The sequence below is a fragment of the Penicillium alfredii genome (assembly GCF_028826965.1).
Source record: "Penicillium alfredii strain IBT 34128 chromosome Unknown utg000010l_segment0_segment0, whole genome shotgun sequence".
Lineage (NCBI taxonomy): Eukaryota > Fungi > Ascomycota > Eurotiomycetes > Eurotiales > Aspergillaceae > Penicillium > Penicillium alfredii.
Genome location: NW_026622707.1, coordinates 1,083,424 through 1,104,120, shown reverse-complemented (window position 1 = coordinate 1,104,120; position 20,697 = coordinate 1,083,424). Strand labels below are relative to the sequence as shown.

General features: G+C 52.1%; 11 protein-coding genes across 11 annotated transcripts; 6 read left to right on the top strand and 5 right to left on the bottom strand.

Moving 5' to 3' along the window:
- Positions 1-239: 239 nt before the first annotated feature.
- On the bottom strand, positions 240-2,865 carry NUU61_007963 (peptide alpha-N-acetyltransferase complex A subunit NAT1; the record flags this gene model as incomplete). Its single annotated transcript, XM_056658488.1, has 3 exons — positions 240-694; positions 760-2,727; positions 2,784-2,865. The coding sequence occupies 3 exons, from the start codon at positions 2,863-2,865 to the stop codon at positions 240-242; spliced, it is 2,505 nt and encodes an 834-aa protein (XP_056508781.1).
- A 504-nt stretch (positions 2,866-3,369) lies between these two features.
- NUU61_007962 (MIX23 family protein) lies at positions 3,370-4,014 on the bottom strand (the record flags this gene model as incomplete). Its single annotated transcript, XM_056658487.1, has 2 exons — positions 3,370-3,881; positions 3,942-4,014. 2 exons carry the CDS (start codon positions 4,012-4,014, stop codon positions 3,370-3,372), a joined length of 585 nt encoding a protein of 194 aa, XP_056508780.1.
- Positions 4,015-4,446: 432 nt separating this feature from the next.
- Positions 4,447-5,611, top strand: NUU61_007961 (putative formamidopyrimidine-DNA glycosylase; the record flags this gene model as incomplete). Its single annotated transcript, XM_056658486.1, has 2 exons — positions 4,447-5,039; positions 5,107-5,611. The coding sequence occupies 2 exons, from the start codon at positions 4,447-4,449 to the stop codon at positions 5,609-5,611; spliced, it is 1,098 nt and encodes a 365-aa protein (XP_056508779.1).
- Positions 5,612-6,042: 431 nt separating this feature from the next.
- On the top strand, positions 6,043-7,106 carry NUU61_007960 (uncharacterized protein; the record flags this gene model as incomplete). Its single annotated transcript, XM_056658485.1, has 2 exons — positions 6,043-6,448; positions 6,526-7,106. 2 exons carry the CDS (start codon positions 6,043-6,045, stop codon positions 7,104-7,106), a joined length of 987 nt encoding a protein of 328 aa, XP_056508778.1.
- Positions 7,107-8,052: 946 nt separating this feature from the next.
- NUU61_007959 (uncharacterized protein) lies at positions 8,053-9,654 on the bottom strand (the record flags this gene model as incomplete). The annotated part of the gene is made up of 4 exons (XM_056658484.1): positions 8,053-8,093; positions 8,359-8,939; positions 9,007-9,367; positions 9,474-9,654. 4 exons carry the CDS (start codon positions 9,652-9,654, stop codon positions 8,053-8,055), a joined length of 1,164 nt encoding a protein of 387 aa, XP_056508777.1.
- Positions 9,655-10,007: 353 nt separating this feature from the next.
- Positions 10,008-11,870, top strand: nar1 (iron-sulfur cluster assembly protein NAR1; the record flags this gene model as incomplete). The annotated part of the gene is made up of 2 exons (XM_056658483.1): positions 10,008-10,115; positions 10,182-11,870. The coding sequence occupies 2 exons, from the start codon at positions 10,008-10,010 to the stop codon at positions 11,868-11,870; spliced, it is 1,797 nt and encodes a 598-aa protein (XP_056508776.1).
- Positions 11,871-12,454: 584 nt separating this feature from the next.
- NUU61_007957 (Rpo12/RPC10 RNA polymerase subunit family protein) lies at positions 12,455-12,797 on the top strand (the record flags this gene model as incomplete). The annotated part of the gene is made up of 2 exons (XM_056658482.1): positions 12,455-12,663; positions 12,773-12,797. 2 exons carry the CDS (start codon positions 12,455-12,457, stop codon positions 12,795-12,797), a joined length of 234 nt encoding a protein of 77 aa, XP_056508775.1.
- A 547-nt stretch (positions 12,798-13,344) lies between these two features.
- On the bottom strand, positions 13,345-14,708 carry NUU61_007956 (anthranilate phosphoribosyltransferase; the record flags this gene model as incomplete). Its single annotated transcript, XM_056658481.1, has 2 exons — positions 13,345-14,312; positions 14,360-14,708. 2 exons carry the CDS (start codon positions 14,706-14,708, stop codon positions 13,345-13,347), a joined length of 1,317 nt encoding a protein of 438 aa, XP_056508774.1.
- A 285-nt stretch (positions 14,709-14,993) lies between these two features.
- NUU61_007955 (mitochondrial 54S ribosomal protein uL10m) lies at positions 14,994-16,040 on the top strand (the record flags this gene model as incomplete). The annotated part of the gene is made up of 1 exon (XM_056658480.1): positions 14,994-16,040. One exon carries the CDS (start codon positions 14,994-14,996, stop codon positions 16,038-16,040), a length of 1,047 nt encoding a protein of 348 aa, XP_056508773.1.
- A 248-nt stretch (positions 16,041-16,288) lies between these two features.
- Positions 16,289-17,707, bottom strand: NUU61_007954 (phosphatidylinositol-specific phospholipase C; the record flags this gene model as incomplete). Its single annotated transcript, XM_056658479.1, has 1 exon — positions 16,289-17,707. The coding sequence occupies one exon, from the start codon at positions 17,705-17,707 to the stop codon at positions 16,289-16,291; it is 1,419 nt and encodes a 472-aa protein (XP_056508772.1).
- Positions 17,708-18,665: 958 nt separating this feature from the next.
- On the top strand, positions 18,666-20,259 carry NUU61_007953 (uncharacterized protein; the record flags this gene model as incomplete). Its single annotated transcript, XM_056658478.1, has 4 exons — positions 18,666-18,834; positions 18,894-18,997; positions 19,054-19,125; positions 19,183-20,259. 4 exons carry the CDS (start codon positions 18,666-18,668, stop codon positions 20,257-20,259), a joined length of 1,422 nt encoding a protein of 473 aa, XP_056508771.1.
- Positions 20,260-20,697: the final 438 nt, after the last annotated feature.

Genomic DNA, 20,697 nt, shown 5'->3' with positions numbered 1-20,697 from the left:
GACGTGCCTCTCTGCATCTGTATAAGTCTCAGGCATAGTGCCTGAAAAGATCCTTTTCTTTCATCTTCTCTTTCTATTTTCTTTTTCTTTTTGGTTCTTTTTGCCGGTTGCATTCCTTCTTGCCTCTCCTTTCACCTGTCCAACGTAGCACAACAGCCACCACCCGATTCGGCATGAGCTTCACCGAGTGAGACCAGGGCTGTAAGGGAAAAGACAGGGGCACTCATCGCTAAGAAAAATCAATTGGGCTGGAAGACCGAAGACTCGGGCCATTTCTTGCTTGCCTTCTGAGCATAGACCGTCTTGTCACTGCCCCACCTGCTCAACAGATCCAGAGCGGCGACTGCCTCGTCGATGGTGATGCCGGGCACATCAAGGGTTGCAAGCAGATCTTTCTCGCTCTGTGACTTGGACCCCGGGTTCAGGAATTGGCGGCCAGACAGGGCGGCTTGCACATGTGCGACGCTGCCCTTGTTGGCCGACAGGAAAGACTCGTTCCATTCGTCGAGCTTCTGGGACTTGGGGAGGAGCTTCTCGAACTCGGCGTTAACAACCTCAGCCACCTGCGCCGGGAGTGGCTCCGAGAGGCTGTCCAGGGCTTTGCGAAAGCGCAGGAGTTGGAGGTGGAGAGTGGGGTTGGAGGGGTCGATGGCATGGGCGGCCGAGAGACACTTGACCGCGAGCAGGTGCTTGTCTGGATGGGGGTTGTAATTAGCGATGATATTCACAGGGATCGGTTGGGCATGTCACAAAACTTACTCCTCCGGAGATAGACCTCGAAGCCGAGATTCTGCGACTCAATGTTCTGGGAGCTGAGTTCCAGCAAAGGCGTGAGGAACTTCATGACATCCTTGAGCGGATCTTTGGTCTGCACGAGGTCAAGGCCGAGAGGGTCTGGGTCTTCCTTCTTGATCTCCCCGTCGATATTCTTCGCGTTGGCAGCGGCCGCCTTTCTTGCCTCGCGCTTATCTGTCTCCAGCTTCTCCAGGCGCTGTTGCTCCTTCTTGGCCTTCTTTTGAGCCTTTTTCTTGTCGGCTTCATCCACGGCTTCCTCGCCGTTGGTGCCACCCGGCCCGTAAACAAGCCCCGGTTGATCGTGGAGCAGTAGATAGGCCTTGATGGCCGAGAAAGCCATCCTCGTGTAATAGGGATGCTCGCGCAGGCGATCCTCCCAGCGCACCATGTCCACGTAGGCCCGGACCATGCCTTTCCGGAGGGAAAAGCTGTGGAAATCAAACTGGTCCTCCTGCCAGGTATCGAAGATGTTGTAAACCGAGTGGAAGCGCTTCAGTGCCAGGGCGAGCTTCTTTTGTCGTAGAAACGCCTCACCATCTTCAGCCAAGAACCACACGCACTGCATCTCGTGAAGATCACCCAATGCTCCGCCGACAGTCTCGTTGCGCGTGAATTTGCTCATGAGGTCGAGACCTTTGTCGTTTTCATTGTTGCGGAGCTGATACTTGGCGGACTTGGAATTAATGTATCGATCCTTCTCGTCCAGCAAGCGAGCTTTCTCCATCTCTTCTGCCGCCTTAATCGGGTTACCGTAATGTTTCCAGATCCGGGCCTTCGTCAATTGATATTCCACAGCCTTCGGTGCCAGCTCGATAGCCTTATCGACATTTTCCAGGGCCTTGGGAAGGTTCCGGCTGACGCGATAGTTGTAGTGTTGGGCCAGGAAATAGTAGGCAGATGATAGAAACTCAATTTTGTCCTCCTTCGCGCCCGCAGAACCATTCGTTTGCGCGCCAGCATTTCCAGAGACATATCCTTCCACCAACGTCTGCACGACATCGCGCTTGGCCGGGGTGGTGTAGAGATACTTGATGTTCGCAAATAATGACGGAACGCCCTTTTTCAGCATGCGCTGCAGGTAGGCATCGACTGCCTGCTTGAACTCGTCGCCTTCGAGGAAGTCCAAGGGAATGCGACGGGCAGCGTCGCTGCGCGGGTACTTCTCCACCCACCGATCGTAAAGAGTTTTCAATGCCTTGTGGTCGCCTTCCGAAATGCCCTTTGCTTTAATCAAGCCGTTGTAGTAGATCGAGTTCTCGGGGTTGCGCTCCAATAAAGCAGTGTATGCCGCTTCCGCCTCGGCCTTGCGGTCCAATCGCAGCAAGTAATCCGCCTTCATCTCCATGACTGCGAGCACATCGGTACACCGGTAGCCGACTGCCTCGAGATGATCCAGTGCCTTCTGAATGTTCCCTGACTCGGCGATAATCGTGTTCTTGTACAGGACGGCCTCGGAGTGTTCCATATCCGCAACGGGCGGGTTGCCCTTCAATGTGTCCTCATATGTCGTCAACACCTTCTCGGCCTCTGCCAGATCCCCCGCCAGGTGGTGAGCAATCGCCAGCGCCGTCCAGTTCTGGCGGAATCCCGGTCGAGCCTGCAGCATGGCATTGCGACTCTGGATGTAACCCTGGAAGTCACGCATCTGCATCTGGAGCAGCGCCAGGTCGCGCTGGATAGGCTGCGACTCGGGCTCGATACGCAGGGCAAATCGGTATGCCTTGATTGCTTCCTCATAGTTCTTTTCCTGGCGGTACAGCAGGCCGTAGACGTGCCAGCAGATATGCGACTTCATGTCGTTCCGCAGGGCCTCCTTGGCCAGCGCAAACGCCTCCTCCGACTGGCCCAGGTGGCTCGTGATCAGAGCTTTCATCGCTTGCGTGTCACCATGGTTGGGGTTTTTGCGAAGAATTTGCTCTGCCGTTTTGATGCCTGGTATGGGAAACACTAGTGAGCGCCGGTCGGTTGGGGCGGGAAGATGAGCGTACCTTTCTTGTACTGTTTCAACTCAAAGTGGCGAACCACCTGTCGAAACAAGGACTGGTCCTTGGAGTTCAATGGTTGCGGCATAGTGAGCGATGCTGGGGGAGTTGTGCGAGGGAGGAATCGATGTGTGCGGGGGACGACTGCTCCGAGTCCGATGCTTGGCACCGCCTTCGATAAGATAGATCCACCCTGGTCTAATACTGTGAACAATTCGAATATTTCGTAGGGATCTCACCGTTGGCATTAAGAAATTGAGAATATATCAGCAACCTGAGAGTATCCTAGGCGAAGTTCCTGGGTGGGCATTGCCAGGTGTCGAGTGAACTGGAGTAGAAGTGGAGTAGAGCTGGATAAACCTGGATCAATATATTCGAAATACCAGCTGCTTGCTTTCTAGAAGTAAGCAGCAGACTAGATCATTTTCATGCATGTTTTTTTTTTTTTGTTCGTGTATGTTTTGTTCATCCATCCAACGCTATATATGCAGTAATATACACTTTGGACACCATGATACCTCGAGGTTTTTCGCAAGCCACCTGGGGTCTCAGGTGAAACAAGACCACCGGATGCGCTAGATCATAGCAATTTCTATTGCTGGCGAGTCCGGCGCCACGAGTTCAAGGCCTCCTCCCACGTGCCCGAAGAGCCACTACACGTCTCAGCCACCAGGCCCCAGGTTCGTGCTCGAATAATCTCCTCGACAGTGCGCTGGTTGCGAACCAAGTTGGCCAGCGACTCTGTCCTTGCTTCTCGTGGAAAGAAGCGCGCAGAATATGGGTCCAGCCGCTCGTTCACCACACGTTCACGGTCCCTCGCGGACTCGGTTTCCCGCAGAATCAAGTCCGGATCATCTGGGTCGGGACTAGTTGCTACGCCAGCACAGTAGTTCAGGACATTTGATCGCGTCTGCCACGACGGAAACAATACATTATCTTTGAAGCCTTGACAAGATGCTGGGTCGATTGCTTTGTGGCCAGCAGAGTCGGTTTGTCGCACGGCGGTAGACGATGGATCGAATCCCCGTCGGGAGGGCCTGATCAAGGCGTTCAGGTTCTGAGTAATTGAATCATCGATGGTGGATCTCGACAGTTGCAGAAAGTCTATGCCAAAAACAAATGTGTGAGCTTGAGATTCCCCATGTGGTGGCGCTTCGAACCCACCTCGGAGAAGTCTCTCGTCAAAACAGAACTGAGGAGTCAGCGCCGGAGCCTCCGTTGACGAGGCCCTTGACATTTTCCCCTTCGCTGGCTCCCCAGAATCTGGATCTGACTTGGCAACCCAAAACCACTCCAGCTTGGATAGAAAATCGTCTGAGCAACGTGCGGAGCAATAGCAAGTCGGGGACGAAATTACCAGGCCGAGACTGCAGATAAAATCGCCAATATAATCGGTCTTAAGCTCAAGAAAACCGAGACTCGAGAGAGTAACGCTGACCAACGGTTTCTGGCAAAAGTAGCTGATGCGGTCATCCATGCTATCAGCCCCGATTCGGCCTAGTGCCAACCAGCTGAGTAATCATCACAATAGGGTCATGTGACAGCGTGTCGCGCGTCGAGGAAGATCGTGTTGAGTCGTCGAAGAGAGACATTGTGCATATAACATCTCTCTGATTGCATCATTTGCGTTCCAATGTATTGCCAACAGTTTCTTTGATTTCAAGTCGATATGCCCGAGCTAGCGGAAGTTGCACGCATTGTGCATTTCATCCGCCAACACTTGGTAGGCAAGACCCTGTCCAAGGTGCAGGCCCAGCACGATGATATCATCTACGGCAAAGTTGGCACCAGCGCAGCGGAATTTCAAAAAGCCATGCAGGGCAAGAAGGTTGTGGGCGCCGGCCAGCAAGGGAAATACTTCTGGATCACGATGTCTTCGCCGCCGCATGTCGTAATGCATTTTGGGATGGCCGGCTGGCTGAAGATCAAGGGTGCCGACACGTACTATTATCGTACAGACAAGCCCGCAGACAAGGAATGGCCACCAAAGTACTGGAAGTTCCTGATGGAGACGAGCGATGATCCCTCAACGGAGGCTGCGTTCGTCGATCCCCGCCGGCTGGGTCGTATCAGGCTGGTGGATTGTCCCGCTGATGAGATCCGTGACCACACTCCTCTCAAAGAGAATGGGCCAGACCCAGTTGCCGATAAGGACATTGTCACCGAGGACTGGCTGGGAGAGAAATTGAGAAGCAAGAAAGTCCCGATCAAGGCACTTTTGCTTGACCAAGCCAATATCAGTGGAATTGGGAACTGGATGGGGTATGTTTATTCCATCTCTTTAAATTATTGAGTCGACTATTATGGATGCAAAGCTGACACTTTCCAGGGATGAAATCCTCTACCACGCCAAAATCCACCCGGAACAATACAGCAACACATTGTCCGATGACCAGATCAAGGAGCTTAATTCTTCTATCCACTATGTGTGCTCTACTTCTCTCGAGGTCCTTGCCGACTCGGAGAAGTTCCCCGAGCACTGGCTGTTCAAGCATCGATGGGGCAAAGGGAAGAAAAATCAGCCAGCAGTTCTTCCCAATGGCGATAAGATCACATTTCTCACCGTCGGAGGTCGGACGAGCGCAGTAGTCCCCGCGGTCCAGAAAAAGACCGGGGCCGTGGCCAAAGATATCGAAGAAAAGACGAATGGCACACCTGCTACTACGAAACGAAAACACGGCGCTTTAAAGAAGGAAAGTGATTCAGAAGCCGAAGAAACATCCAAATCGAAAGTCCGACAAAAGAAACAAGCCGTGAAAAGTGAAGACTCAGAAGACGAGAAGAACGCAGTCTCGACTGTTGGCAGAGGACGCTATACACGAACAAGAAAGTGAGGGATTTATTGAAAAGGTTTGGGAGTTAAATAACCATGTGGCGATAGGATAGCGATGTTGTGTTCATTTAATCCCTTGTACAAATAGATTCCATCGCCTTTCATCGGATTTGATACAATCATCTAGCGCTCGCCCGCCAATCATCAGGATCAATGCTTTTGGGGCCAAAAAGTCAGGGGTCTTGGACCGACGAGAAGATGTACATCTCGATTACCGATCTCAGCCAGATAACCGAAATCCGTGCTTATGTTATTGGCCCCTACGCTATAATTAATGGTACAATCTATGCACCAAAATAGATCTGACTGTTATTCTGTGTATGTGGTGCACTCCCCGTATCTTAACCTCGCATGGGTCGGCCCCAATCTTCGTTTCGGTTATTTAAAGCCCGGGCCCCGCACCATGATCTCTGTTGTGTCACTGTTAGCATCATGAGGCTCTCTCTCCTGTTGTCGGCCGTCTTGGCCACCTCAGTGTACGCCGCACCGAACACAACTTCATCTCCATCGAGATCTCCCACTGCTTCTTCTACCGGGTTTCCTACCAATTTTCTAATTGGATCTTCTACCAAGCCTCCTACCAAGTCTCCAACCAAGTCTCCTACCAGATCTCCTACCAGGCCCCCTACCAGGCTTCCTGCCAAGTCTACTGCCAAGTCTCCTACTGGATTGCCTGCTGCTTCTGCAACAGGTGGGCCTCCTGGCTTCTACGACTGGGTTAAATTGGTTGTGGACAAAGACAACAATTGCCGAGTCAAGTTTAACTTGACTGAGTTAGGCGTGGGCACGTCCAACAAGATAGGAAGATACATTCCTGCCTCGCATGAGTGCCTCTACAGTGAGTCTTGGACCAGAAATACCACGCGCCTATAGATTGTCTGTATTTCAGGACTAATCGTCGGGGGCTTCACACAGCTGAACATTCAAAGCAACCCCATTTCAGCACGAACGTCCGCAAGGACGTTTCTCTCGATGTCTCTTTTGACTGGGTTTATCCCGACAGTGTTTTATGGTTGAATGGCCACCCCAACTTTGACAGTGACAAATGGTCATACGCGCAATACTTCCCGCATTCGAAGAAGCCTGACTGCGCCGTTTGGTCCTCGCCTAAGAATCCAAAAAAGTACTGGGTCGACTCGCGGTGCCCCTTCAACCCAGAAGAATGGAAGAAACGCCAACCGAGCATTACTCTGCAAGGATGGCCCACTCCGATCTATGAGCCTCATGGCCCAATCTCAACGCAAACTCCGGTCCATGCGGAAACTGTCCACATCAAAGATCTTCCAGCGAACCTCACCAAGACCGGGCCTACTTCCAACTGGGTTGGGCTTTATAGAAAGAATAAAGACGATAACCGCTGCCTGGTCTGGTTCCATAACGTGCTCGGTAATGGAACCGATCTCTCCGTACCCATGGGCATGTATAATGCCACAGCAGGGGAATGTCAGGGCTTCAGTGAGTTCTACCAGAAGCTTTTATCAATACTTCAATGCTGACGGAGCTGCTAGAAAACGAGCGCTATCGCCATCAAGCCCTGATTGGGCAGGATGTATATGTTAGCCTTACTTTTGAAGATGATCCCAGGTGGGGCCAGTCCAAAGGCGTTCTCAATGTCTTTAGTTCCAAGCAGAACACGTATTATTTCTTAGGGGTTCATTATGGCTGCCAGGCATTTGGCCAGAAAAAGAAAGGCAAGGGGACGGTATACGTGGTAAAGAAGGGCTGTGCCCACGAGTTTGAGAATAGTTCGAACATCGAAGAGTGGGATCCTAAGAGTTCCAGCTGAATCTCGCAGGGAATTTGGACTTGAAATTGCCCCTCCTGTTCGAATGAACGCTTTCATGCATAGTCTCAGCTCAGTCATGCTTGAAATCTGTTCCTAAGATTGATAGAATCGCGTGACACAGTGGTTATGAATTATTTGACGTTTCTTATTGTTGCATTCCTTGGGCCCTCTGAGGAAGAGAATAATATCAACTGATATCCATGGAAACTTTCCAGCTCGAGGAGGTTTTTTATTCGAGCCAGGCAAAAGATGTTTGTACCAGCCTCCTCTCAAAGGATATTTGCGATGTTTTTTTTTTTTTTAGTCTATACTAATTCTTTGTCTGAATGTTAGTCTTGCTGTCCCCGAATCGTCAAGAAAGTTCTTTGTTTACACCGAAGATGGTGCCCCAGTATAATTTTTTTGAGGTCTTTTCTACTTTCGATTATATTTCCCAATAACAATATCCATATCTTCAATTGCCTCGGCTTCCTTAAAATGCCCCCCCTTTTCGTCGTCAAAAAGCAACTAGACGGGCACACCCCTACACTCCCGACAGAGGATTTTCGATCCGAACAAGAAAACACAGAGTATATTCACCTGGATACTCCCACTCAGCAAGTTGACAACTGGTACCGGCAGCATCAACTCTCAACTACGGCAGATTTCTCTCCAGATTAGCCCTGAAACATCACAAAGTATCCGAAGGGGGGACGTGCTAAGTTGTAAGATTTTTTTAGGAAAATCATCTCTCTAGTCTCGGCTTTCAATGATAGCCTTGTTATTGGGTGCATATAAGAAAAATGGGTCCATTATGTGAACATGATCGTCCAGGGAATGTATCAGTGTTTTCTACTCAATTTTGAGCCTATTGATACTACTGAAAAAGATGGATAATGAAATAAGTATGAGTAAAGATAAAACGAAATTCCTTTCTTGACACGCAAATAAAAATAAAAACAAAAGCATCAAAAACAGCTCACAGAACCAGGCTCTCCAGAGTTTGCCACCAGGGCCAGCTTGCTTGTCAAGAATGGCAAAAACAATCATCTCAAACCAGCCCTTGAACTCTGTTTCCTGAAACACTTCGGCCCAGCAGTCGGCGACCTCCTGGTTTGGGTGTTTGAAGACACCACAACCTAGTGCCCCGAGAACAAGACGTCGATTGCCATTGTGGGCTGCAACACGCAGAATCGCTCGCATCTTGTCCTTTGTGGCAGTGCGATCAGTGGGGTTCTGGTATTTGGATGGCTTCACGGAATTATCCAATTTGGGGTGCGACTTTGCGGCCATGCTGATGACACTGACAGTCGGAATGAAGTCGGGTTTGTCGGTCCACGTGAAAGTGTGATTCCGTTCGAGGTTTTCTCGAAAAATGACGACGGCGGGAGAGTAGATGCAATCCAGTTCTCCCATGGGGTACAAAGACGGTATGATAGTGTCACTCAGAGTGCTTCGGTAGCATAACTCTTCCTCTTGGGCCATGGCGCTATTGAGCCAGCCTCCCCCGGGGGTGTATGCGTTTGCCAGATTGAGGACGCAGACAGGATTGGTGTCCTGGCTACTATAATGCCACGGGCGTTGTGGAGAGCGAGCGCAGCGTCGAATGTGTCGCTCTGCACGACTTTGACTGGAGTGGATTGGAAATTGGGAAATCCGAGGACTCGGAATCCAAAGCAGTGATAGTCATGGGCTTGCCAATCTTCTGGCTTTGTCCAGTTCCTTTGTATGCAGTGCCCTTCATAATATTTGTGATAGCGGCTCGTGTGTCAGTGGCGACTTTTTTCAAATTTGGTCTCAGCTGGTCCCGAGAGGAAGCCTTCTCAACGTGGTAATTAGTAGCCGGTTTCCGCGATGCAGTCGTGTTGAAAGGTTCCTTGACAGTGCTACCTTTTGGTGGTGCAGCGGGAACTGTGAATCTCTTTGGCGGGGATCTTTTGCTGGTCTTTTTTGGTTCCGCAGGCACGATACTAGTCTCGGCCAGTGCATCGCCTTGTTATTGGGCTTCCGGGTCCGGCGGACCTGTTGCATTTTGAGTCCTTCTGGTAGAAACCATTATGTCAGAGCCTTCGGATAGCTCAATTTGCTGGCTATTTACCGGACTGGGGGGGGGGGGGGGGGGTGAAGGGCTTGTTGAATGAGATTCCTCTTGATGAGTACTCGGGGTTTTCGGACGCAAAGGTAGAGTTGTCGAGGACATCTTGGTGGCGGGGGCTCAAGGCGCCCGTCTTAAGATCAAATTTTTTCCCGAGTGAGAACAGTCCAAGACCGGGAGCCATTCATAGACACAAAGAATAAATCTGGTATTGACCAAAAGGACGTTAGGGTTTGGGGACATAGTTCGTCAGCAGCCAATGACAGCGTGGACAGATCGTCAATGCGGAAGACGGCAGAACGCAGGCGGTGAGGGGGTCGAGGTCGCCACGGCTGACAAAGCGCGCGATGGGATTCGTCTCTGGGAACTATTTTCAGGTCATTTCATGTCATTCTCATTCCAGGCTTCTTGTGTATTTAATCCCTGCTCCTGGAAAGAACTTTTTCCCCCAAAAGACACAGTAACACCCTCTGAAAGACCCCTGGTTTCTTTCTCGCTGAGTGGGGTCCTTATCGCCCAAACCGGCACCCCGCCACAATGAGCGCAATCCTGTCGGCCGACGACTTGAATGACTTCATTTCACCAGGTGTCGCCTGCATCAAGCCCGTGGAAACCCTCCCACAAAAAGATACAAAGAGTGAAGAGGTTCGCTTTGCCACTGCCTTTGTTTAAATCCGCTATCAAAGATTCTTTACTGATTTCTAATCATAGAAGGCCTACGAAGTGACAACGGAAGACAAAGTCCAGCCTGAGAATCTCCCCCCGGCACAGATCTCGTTGACCGATTGTCTCGCTTGCTCCGGATGTGTTACGTCAGCGGAAGCTGTCCTGATCTCCCTACAATCCCATGCAGAGGTCCTCAATACCCTGGATGCGTACCCGGAAATCCAGCTGCAACACGAACATCATGGGACCGCGATTGGGGATGGCGGGGCAGCTGAGGAGAGCAAGATATTTGTCGCCAGTGTCAGTCCTCAAGTCAGAGCCAGTCTGGCAGCCACCTATGGCGTCTCCGAGAGGGAAGCGGGATACATGATCGACCAGTTCCTTAGCGGCCCACAGGGACTCCGAGGTGGTGGGAAGCACGGCAGTGGTTTCACCTGGGTTGTGGATACGAATGTTATGCGAGAAGCTGTCTTGGTCCTTAGCGCCGACGAGGTATCGGAATCGCTCGATTCCGAAGCTTCTGCGGCTGAGCAGTCAGAATACCCTCTTCCCAAGCGCCCGATACTATCCTCGGCATGTCCTGGGTGGATATGCTATGCTGAAAAGACACATCCATTCATTCTTCCGCACTTATCCCGGTTGAAATCGCCCCAGGCTCTCGCGGGAACCTTTTTCAAGACCGTCTTGAGCAAGTCCCTCGGGGTCCCGCCTTCTCGGATATGGCACTTGGCGATAATGCCATGCTTTGACAAGAAACTGGAGGCTTCTCGAGAGGAGCTCACTGATGTTTCGTGGCAAAGCAGTCCCTCTGAAACACATCAAGCGGTGCGTGATGTGGATTGTGTCATTACTACCCGCGAGCTTCTTTCTTTGGCATCAGCTCGAGGGCTCTCACTGCCGAAATTGCCCTTGCAGTCACTGCCTTCAGCCTTCGCACCATCTTTCCCCGAGAAGACTCTTGATTCATTCATCTCCTTCAAGCGTTCTCCGGCAGAACAGTCTCTTGCGACAGGCACTTCTGGTGGCTACCTACACCACGTGCTCATGACCTTTCAAGCCCGGAATCCTGGCAGCGAATTCGTGACCAACCGGGGTCGCAACGCCGATGTCGTCGAGTATATCCTCATGTCCAAGGAAGACCAGCCCATTTTGAAAACAGCCCGCTATTACGGATTCCGGAACATCCAGAATCTCGTCAGGAAATTAAAGCCTGCCAAAGCGTCGAGACTTCCAGGCGCAAAGCCTTCAGTTGCAAGCCGACGTCCGGCCATGTCCCGCAATTCAGCATCGGGTGGTTCGGGATCGGACTATGCCTATGTAGAGGTCATGGCCTGCCCCGGTGGTTGTACAAATGGTGGTGGACAGATTCGGGTGGAAGACGCCAGAGAAACCACTGCTTCTTCCCAGTCGATTGACTCGACAGACACATCCTCCAAGCCATCTCCTCATGAGCAACGCGCATGGCTGGCCCGCGTCGATGAGGCATACTTCTCCATGGAGTCTGATTCTGAAACTGAACAGGACATTCAGCCTCCGTCGGTCTCAATACCGGACAAGGAGGCCAAGATCCATGACGGCCTCCAGCGTTGGTCCCGATTTATGGACATCCCGCTCTCTAAGCTCGTCTACACCACCTATCGCCAGGTTGAAAGCGACGTCGGCAAAGACCAAAACCAGGCCAATGACACCTCGCGTGTTGTTGAGCTTGCTGGGAAAATCGGCGGTGGGTGGTAACACCTGAGATGTTTTATTGTGATATAACGTGGTTTATCTATGGGAAGGGTGGGTTGGTTCTATCATTGTTTCATTTGCACGGCGTCGGAATAACTTTTTGGAGAGTGCTTTTTTTGAAGATACCAAACTTTATTTGCGTTAGATTATTACGGAGTGCTGGGTCGATTGCATGTCAAGATGTATACATGAACTAGTTTTATATCACTAGAAAGATCCAACACGCTTCGGGAAATTCAGTAAAAACAAAGCATTTTTCTACTCTTCACTTTCTCTCCTTCACGGACAATTGTCCAATGTAGTTCCGTCTAATCTCAGGAAAGATTCAAGTCTTGAACCTTTACACTTAGAATAATCCAACCTCGACACCTCAGGCAGACTTGCATGAATGATGACTCAGCCACATAATGCGCATGACTAATCACATAAAAAACCGCCGCTCCAGAAAAAGCAAGTCGGCTCTAGTGCGACGTTTCTGATTTTCGCTGTCCATTTTCCCTCTCGCAACCAACGCTCGGCCTCCTCTGCGACACCCAAACCTCTAATTCAACAACAACCCACTATCAACCGCCCAAGTACCAGAAACCATGTCTCGCGAAGCCTACCAAGTCCCCTCCATGGGCGCGCAGAACGCCTTCGGCACCGACGCAGGCTTCGGCGGCGCCATGGCCGTCGACAACCCCTCGGTGGTTTATCTCTGCGGCGAGTGCTCCGCGCGCGTGCCGCTGAAGCGTGGCGACCAGATCCGTTGCAAGGACTGCGGACACCGAGTGCTGTACAAGGAGCGGACGAAGCGGTAAGATTTACTTTTTTCTTCCTTCTTCCCGCACCAGATCCTCTCTTTTCCTGGAAAACTTGTCTTTTTGCGCTTTTACATGAACTGACTTTGACATTTTTGTCTATAGAATGGTTCAATTCGAGGCTCGGTGAACCCAAATGAAGATTCGAGCGAGAGTCCCTCTTGGGCTGCGCGGGCTCGGAGACATCGGCTCTGCTGTTCATTTTCCGCTTTTTTTTTTTTTTTTTTCTTTCCTGACGAATCATGCATCGAATGGCGCTTTGGAGTTGTGATACAAACCAGCTTGGCTTGGGCGAGCAGGCCCGGAGCGACTTGGTGGGAAGTCCCAAAAAAAAACAGTTATTTTGCCTGATATCCAACACAAAAGATATTTGTTCTAGGCACACATTCTATTTCTTCTCCTGAACAACTCTTCTTTTTGATATCGTTTTTAACGCGTATGTTCAAACATGTAGTCTGTATATTGACAATATATATTCCAAGTATATATATGGCCCCAAACAGGGCAGCAGGGTCATGGAGTGTTGAACTTCTCAAAGAACACTATAAACTGTACACCAACCTTGACAGGAAGATAGAAAGAAAGATAAAATCCAAAAATCCACACCAAAAAAATAAAACAAGATCTATCTCAAAACACCATATCTACCTTTACCCAGTGAGGCAGGTAGCAAAAGTTCATTGCAGTTTGTTGGTGACTGTAATGAACTGCTCCAAACACTGGAGAGCCTGGCCGCTCTGGATGGCCCAGCGTGCCCGGCGGACACCCTCTTTCCAACGGCCGCCGCCAGGGCCGCGCTCGGTGATAACATTGCCGTCGTCACCGGGGCCCATGTTGCTGGTGTCGGCTTCACAGATACCCGAGGTGACCAGCAGGGCGGCGACATTCATGAGAACGAACTCCACGATCGGATCATCACGCGGCAGCTCATCCCGAAGGATGCTCATGAGCTTCGCCGCGTTGTCCTTGGGCATCTTTCGTCCGTACACAGCGCTGAGGGGGTGGGTGGGTAGACCGAAGTCCGAGGGGTGAAGTTGAAAGATGTCGAGCTTGACCAGTGTGCGCGGGTTCTCTTCTTCATCACTTGAGCCGCTTTGCTGGACCGTAGGCAGCTCCTTATAGGCCGGGTTGGGGTACTCTGACAGTCTCCAGCAATTTGTCTTCCCGGCGCAGCTAATTTCGTCCATATCTTCTTCGCCGCAGACAACCAGCGCTTTCTTCGCGCCGCTTTGCCGAAGGGCTTCGGCAAACATTGGTCCAAGACTCTGGTAAGCCACGCCGACGACTCTCGCCTCCAATGCCCATTCCACGGGGTTGGCCAACGGGCCCATGAGGTTGAAGATTGTTCGGAAACCGAGACCACGGCGTACAACATCGGCGTACATCATCGCAGGGTGGAAATTGGGAGCGAAAAGGAATGCATAGTTTGTCTCCTCGTACACCTGGGCCACATTTTCCGCATTGACAGCAGAGATTTTGGGAGGAACCGGCTGGATTGCGTTGAGAACGTCGGCTGACCCGGAGAATGAGGTCTGAGCGCGGTTTCCGTGCTTGGCGGTCATGAGCAATGGGGAAGCGATAATCGAGGCTGTCGTGGAGATGTTGAAGGTCGAGTGTGAATCACCCCCGTTCCAACAATGTCGCACTAGAGACCAAAACCGGTTAGCATTGCAGGTCCATTGAACGATCAACCTTGGTAGGATTGCGTCTTTACCAATCCACCATTGTAGTTTCCCTCCCGTATTCCACGGGCCTTGACAACCTTCCTCAAAGAAGTTTTCTCAATCTGACATGCCGCCTCTCGCATGCGATGGGAGCATTTGGCAATCACATCGGCCTCCTTGTCCTTCTCTGTCGAGTGAAGCAATGTCAACAAAGCTGCGGTCTGGACGGTCGACAGCCGATTCTCGAAGATCAGAGCAAACGCTGAGGCAATATCATCGGCGCTTACTCGAATTTCCGTCGTCGCGGGGTAGGACAGGCGCTGGAGGAGGGGGGAAATTGAGACGGTCTCGGGTTTGTTTTCGTCTGGGGCAGCCATTTTCAGGGTTGCGGGGTCAATTGGAATAATTGCACTCCCTAGCAAACTTCAGGGGGCTCGGGGGCACTTTATATTTCGACCCAAATATGAGCCGGGCATGAGTCAACGCCTCGTCCCGCAATTCCAGCACGGGCCGGCATTATCATTCACCGCCCCATACCGGCGCTTTCCCCTTTTGGTGTCAAAAAATATCACCGCTGGCGCTTGCCATCTCCGGGGAACTTGTCTTTGATTCCACTTCACCTTCAGTTCATTGAGGCCTCGCATACTGTATTCAAAATCAAAATGCCTCCCCGGTTACGCCTGTCACTCCAACGGCAACCATTGAGATGCCCACATGAACTTCGAATCGCCAGGAGCGCAAGCACCGCAGCCCCGGCAGTCACCCCGGCCGCTCCCATTGAGCAAATGACACACTCACCAGCCCCGATCGCACGAACCTCTCCCATTCAGCCGCCATCGCACCGCAATCCCGAGAACCGCCGGTCCCAACTCCTGCGACAATACACCTCCCTCTTCCGCACATCTCCTCTCATGGTGCTGTTCCAGCACAACAACCTCAAGGCCACGGAATGGGCCTCTATTCGACGAGAATTGGCCAATGCGTTGAAGAAAGTGGATGATAAGATCGCCGCTGAGGGTCGGAGCGCTCCAGCTTTGGCTCCCCATATCAAGCTGCAGACCGTCCAGACCAGCATCTTCGAGGTGGCCCTACGCATTGTCGAGTATTTCCGGCCCAACAAAGATTCACTGGCCTCGGGAAAACCTCCTAGTGCCATTGACCCCGTCACCCAGACCTCCGCTGAGATTCCGGCGGTCTCGGGGGCGAAGGATGACCCGGCCTTGACGCACGATTTGTCTCGTACCGCGTACGCCGCCGTGAAGCGCAAGAAGGGAAAGCATGAGCTCTCTAGTCTGCTTGCTGGTCCTATCGCGGTTCTCTCTATCCCTTCAGTCTCTCCCGAACACATGAAGGCCGCGCTGTCGATTCTCACGCCGAAAGAAGTCGGCTTCCCTGCACCCACCCGGAAGGCCAACCCGGACTACCACGACCCTATCGTCCAGAATGGTCTCCAAAAGATCAATCTACTGGCGGCTCGAGTTGACAGCAAGGTGTTTGATATCAATGAGACCAAGTGGGTCGGCAGCATCGAGGGTGGCATGGATGGTCTCCGCGCCCAGCTCGTTACGGCTTTGCAGGGAGTCGGATCCAGCGTTACCAGTACCCTGGAGGGGGCTGGAAAGAGCCTTTACTTCACGATGGAGAGCCGAAGGAGCGTTCTCGAGGACGAACAGAAGGGACCCGAGGGCGAGAAGAGCGAATTGTCTTAAAGTGGATTTGGCCACTTTTCTTGACTTGTATAATACAATGCTGCCGTTTTCTGGTTCTCAGGAATTCGGCCTTTTTAGTTAGGGACTGGTGTATACTTTGTGAAGAATAAACACTTGTGAATTGTGTCAGATCCAGCTAAAATAGCTTGAATCTGTATGTACTACCCTTGAAGCGGGCATCGAGCTATGTAAGAAAAGTGACAGTACCTCGGTAGTACCCAGAGTCTCCAACCTATGTACCGATTCTATTAGTTCTTGCGCTCGCGCAGCTTGGCATTCATGCCAACAATGCAGCGTACGAGATCCCAGTCCCCGTCCTGGCCTACCCAGTCCGTGACCAGAATACCCGTGGAGCAGTCGCCGTCTTCGTTGTTGTGGCGACGGCAAATGTGGTCCACAGCCGCGGGATTAACCTTGGCGGCAATCTTCTCGGGCCAGGTATCGGTCTTCCAGAAGTTACTGGCGCTGAGGAAGTTGATAAAGAAGGGGTAGCGGCGCGTAGCCTCAGCATCCTTCTGCACGCCGAACGGGTAGCGGCCATGGCTGGCGCGATCGATGTGCTCGGAGACGTACTTGACCTTCTTGTCGATGTTCGTGGTCTCCTGGACCTCGTAGAAGTCCTGGATGCAGAGTTGGCCGCTGGGACAGGTGGAGTTGGGGGTGTTGTCGGCCCAGGCGGCGGCGTCGATACCCCAGCCGTGGCCACCGTGTGCACCCTTGAGATTGTCGTTCAGACCAAAGCGGCGGACGAGCACGACCTTGCCGCGGGCCTCGCCCAGCGTGGGGATCTTGGGCTGCACCCACCAGCGGCTGTCTGGGCGGGCGTAGTGGTCGGAGAGAATGCGGGCCAGCTGCTCATCGGTGGCATCGCCGGGTCCCTCGCGCTTCACGGAGATAATGAGCGTCTCGGACGGGTTCTTGTCCAGGAACTGGTTGACATCGTGCATCAGGTCACGGAAGTACTTGTTGCCCGTCAGCGAGATCGGGAACACGCTGTGCACGAGGATCAGCTCGTCCTTGCCCGCATCCTGCGGGTACTGGGGTTGGACGCGGATATCAAAGAACCGCACGCCGTTGTCGAGCTGCTCGCGCGGGCTAACCGCCTGGCAGCGCACCGACGGCGGCGCGACGTGGCAGGTGGGCGAGTTGTGCGTGCCGGGGATGGAGAGCGCCGAGACCAGCGTGTCGTCACGCAGCTCGCGCATCCACGCGTTCAAGTTTGCGGACGAGAATATGGTCAGTTGCGCTGACGGCGTCACGTAGATACCTGTGAAGCGGTGCTTGGGCTTGTCGTCCAGTGCTTTCATGGTCGCCGACTCCGAGGTCGGCACAGGCGTCTGGATTTGATGCCGTTGGCCCTCGGCATCAAAGGTCAACCGCGAGAGCTCCTTGTCGGAGTCAATGAACGTGCGCACGTCCGTCTTGTTTGACTCGAAGGGGTCAATGCGGATGTTGACCTCCTTGTTCTCGAAGGGCTTAGCATGCGAGTCGATGGCGGCTGCGGGCTCATCGCTGCGGGTCGTGTTGGTTAATACCCGTGTGAAATTTTTTGCTAGCGAGGTAATGTCGTCGCGCTTCTGGTGCTCCTGGGCCCGGAAACGCTCAATGCGCTTCAGGGTGATGGGCGTGTTGGTGTTGTTGCGGATGGTGATGTGTTCTGCGACCATGGTGGCTAGCGGTTCTCCAGAGCTGGAGCTGTGTGAGAAAGAGAGTGAATGTGGTAGACGATGGAGGGATGACAGATCTCAATTGCTTGGACAGATTAAGAAAGATGAATGCCGGTAGCCTACGAACAGCTGAAAACTAGCGGACGATTACCCCTCTATCGATCAGCAGGCGATCTCCGATCGGGGAACTCCCACACTTGGCGGCTCAGTCGAATGCTGATTCGCGATGCCGAGTGGAGATGGGTCGATCGTCTGTTCGCAATTCACGCATGATGCCATCGGATCTCGAGCTTACTTCCCTGTTAGATCCTTCAGCTGCTCTTCAGCCTTGCGAGAATCGCGGACAATTTGCCACAGCTGCAATTGATTCCCAAGGACGGTGGTGTGGATCATCCTAGTGTGGAGTGGAAAGTGTAAGTATGCGGGTCGACCTTGGTGATACCGAGGTATTGTTGAGGTAGGTCATCGAAGTGGAGTATGCGAATGACAGGGATGGGAGTTGCGAGACCAGTAGTCTCCATTGCTCTCAGTCTGTGAAGCATGAGTGTCGCTTGGAGTCAAGTTCATGCCATAAAGGATACTTCAGGAAAACTTCAACGACGAAAGCATTCATAAAGATGATAATGATGCCTGAGGCCGAAAATATCGAGAAGACCGACACAAAGCATTTGCCGGGACACAAAGAAAGGAGTCCAGTGGCTTTGATATACTTATCTAATCTCAATTTATCTATGGACAACTTCTTCAAGCTCATATAAATAGTTGGGCACTCCAAGGTTGCGCAGCATACAAAGTGGGTTACGTCAGCAATGACATGCGGGGAGATCACGTGGCATGTGTCGGTTACCATCGGCGCCGCGAGCAAGTCGATACTCCATGGGTATTTCTTAAATGAGCACAATGCTCCATTTTCTCGGAGAACCGATGTATTTCTCTTCTCCTACAGAGCCTTCTGACCATGAGCATCTGGCGTAGCGGGGGAAACATCTCCCGCGTCTTGCGACCCGGTCGACCCCAGAGTCTACTCCGCATCCGATCTCCCACCCCACCGGTACGATGTCGCGGATTTCATGCGGGCCCGTCGTTGTGGGGGATAAAATCCCAGGTTTTGAAAGATGTTGGGGAGGGTAAGGTTCCTATAGGTCATCAATACCTGAGTGCCAATTGTTTGCTGAAAACCCTCAAGGGATCACCGAGGTCCAGATCATCCAGTGGTATGTTGAGGAAGGCGCACACATTGAGGAATGGAAGCCTCTGTGCCAATACCAGTCCGACAAGGCAGTTGATGATGTGAGTTCTTCGTCTGGGGCTTCAATATGTGGGCAGAGGCCGCTGACGTGTTATAGATTACGTCGAGATACGAAGGTGTAATCAAGAAGCTTCATTTTGAGGCGGATGATACGGTGCCCACGGGAAGAGTATGTAACAGGAAATCTCAACTTGACCTGCGTGTCTCCAGCTGACCGAATTGCAAGGCACTCTGCGATATCGAAGTCGACGATGCAAAATATCCAGATGACAACCCGCCGCATGAGCCGCAAGCAGTACTTGCTGAACCTAGCCCTGCCTCAGAAGTGGCGGCAGGAACTCAGGCTGCCGAATCTTCGCAGCCTGCTCCTGAAGTCTCGGAGGAGACGCCCAGATCGAGATATGCGTCTCTAGCAACTCCAGCAGTCCGTGGGCTGTTGAAAGATCATAGTGTCAACATCCTTGATGTCAATGGGACCGGCAAAGATGGACGTGTCCTCAAAGAAGACGTCTTGAAATTTGTTGCAGCGAGGGAATCCAGCGCCGAGCCAGCTCCTGCACCAGCACCACTATCTCCAACACCAGACGGCCGACAAAGCGAGTCGGTGGTGAACCTGAGCCCAATTCAATCACAGATGTTCAAAACAATGACACGGTCCTTGAACATCCCACACTTTCTATTTGCAGATGAGCTGAAAGTAGAAACCATCACCGCCATCCGCAAGAAGCTTGCCGGTGACGCGCGCGACCCGAAAAAGATCACCTTCCTTCCCTTCGTTGTCAAAGCTGTGTCGCTAGCACTGAACGAATACCCCATCCTCAATGCCCGAGTCGACACCAGCAACCCGGACAAACCGCAACTAGTCATGCGAGCCAAGCACAACATCGGTATTGCCATGGACACACCACAGGGCCTGATCGTCCCGAACATCAAGGATGTCGCGAGCCGCTCGATCTTCGACATTGCCGCCGAGATCTCGCGGCTCAGTGCCCTGGGCAAGAGCGGCAAACTGACTCCCGCCGATATCAGCGGTGGAACCATTACCGTCTCGAATATCGGCAACATTGGGGGCACGTATGTTGCGCCGGTGATTGTCCCAACGGAAGTTGCCATTCTCGGGGTCGGGCGGTCTAAGACGATGCCGGTCTTTGATGAAGCGGGCCAAGTTACGCGCGCGGACCTGGTGAATTTCAGCTGGAGTGCGGATCATCGTGTGGTCGATGGCGCGACTATGGCGCGCATGGGGAATAAGGTGCGGGAGTTGATTGAGGCTCCGGAGCTTATGCTTCTGAATATGAGGTAAATCCATGCGACATAGACGATGGGGGGTCATGTAGCAACTCCGCACTCTTTGATAGAATGAAATGAAATGATGCATGTCCATGGATCGATCCATGGCTTTGAACATATGATTCTTGAGTCTTAAAATGTGGGTGGTGTTGTAGACACTTCCGTATAAACAAGAGTCGAATCCATATATCTACAGACACGACGAAAGAAGAAGAAAATAAAAAATCGGATTGATCAAAGGCAAGGACAATTGTCATGCCAATTCGTCCCGACTGGGTATCGAGGAGCCTACCCGAAAAGCAGGCATGAGGGGTCAAGAATCCCAAGAGAGCAGCCCTATGCGAGCCGATTCAAACGCCAGATCGCAAGTGGATCATACGGGGAGTATCCATGATATACAACAAAACAAGACTGCAAACAAAACCAACACCCAAAGACACCAAGCGGAGGT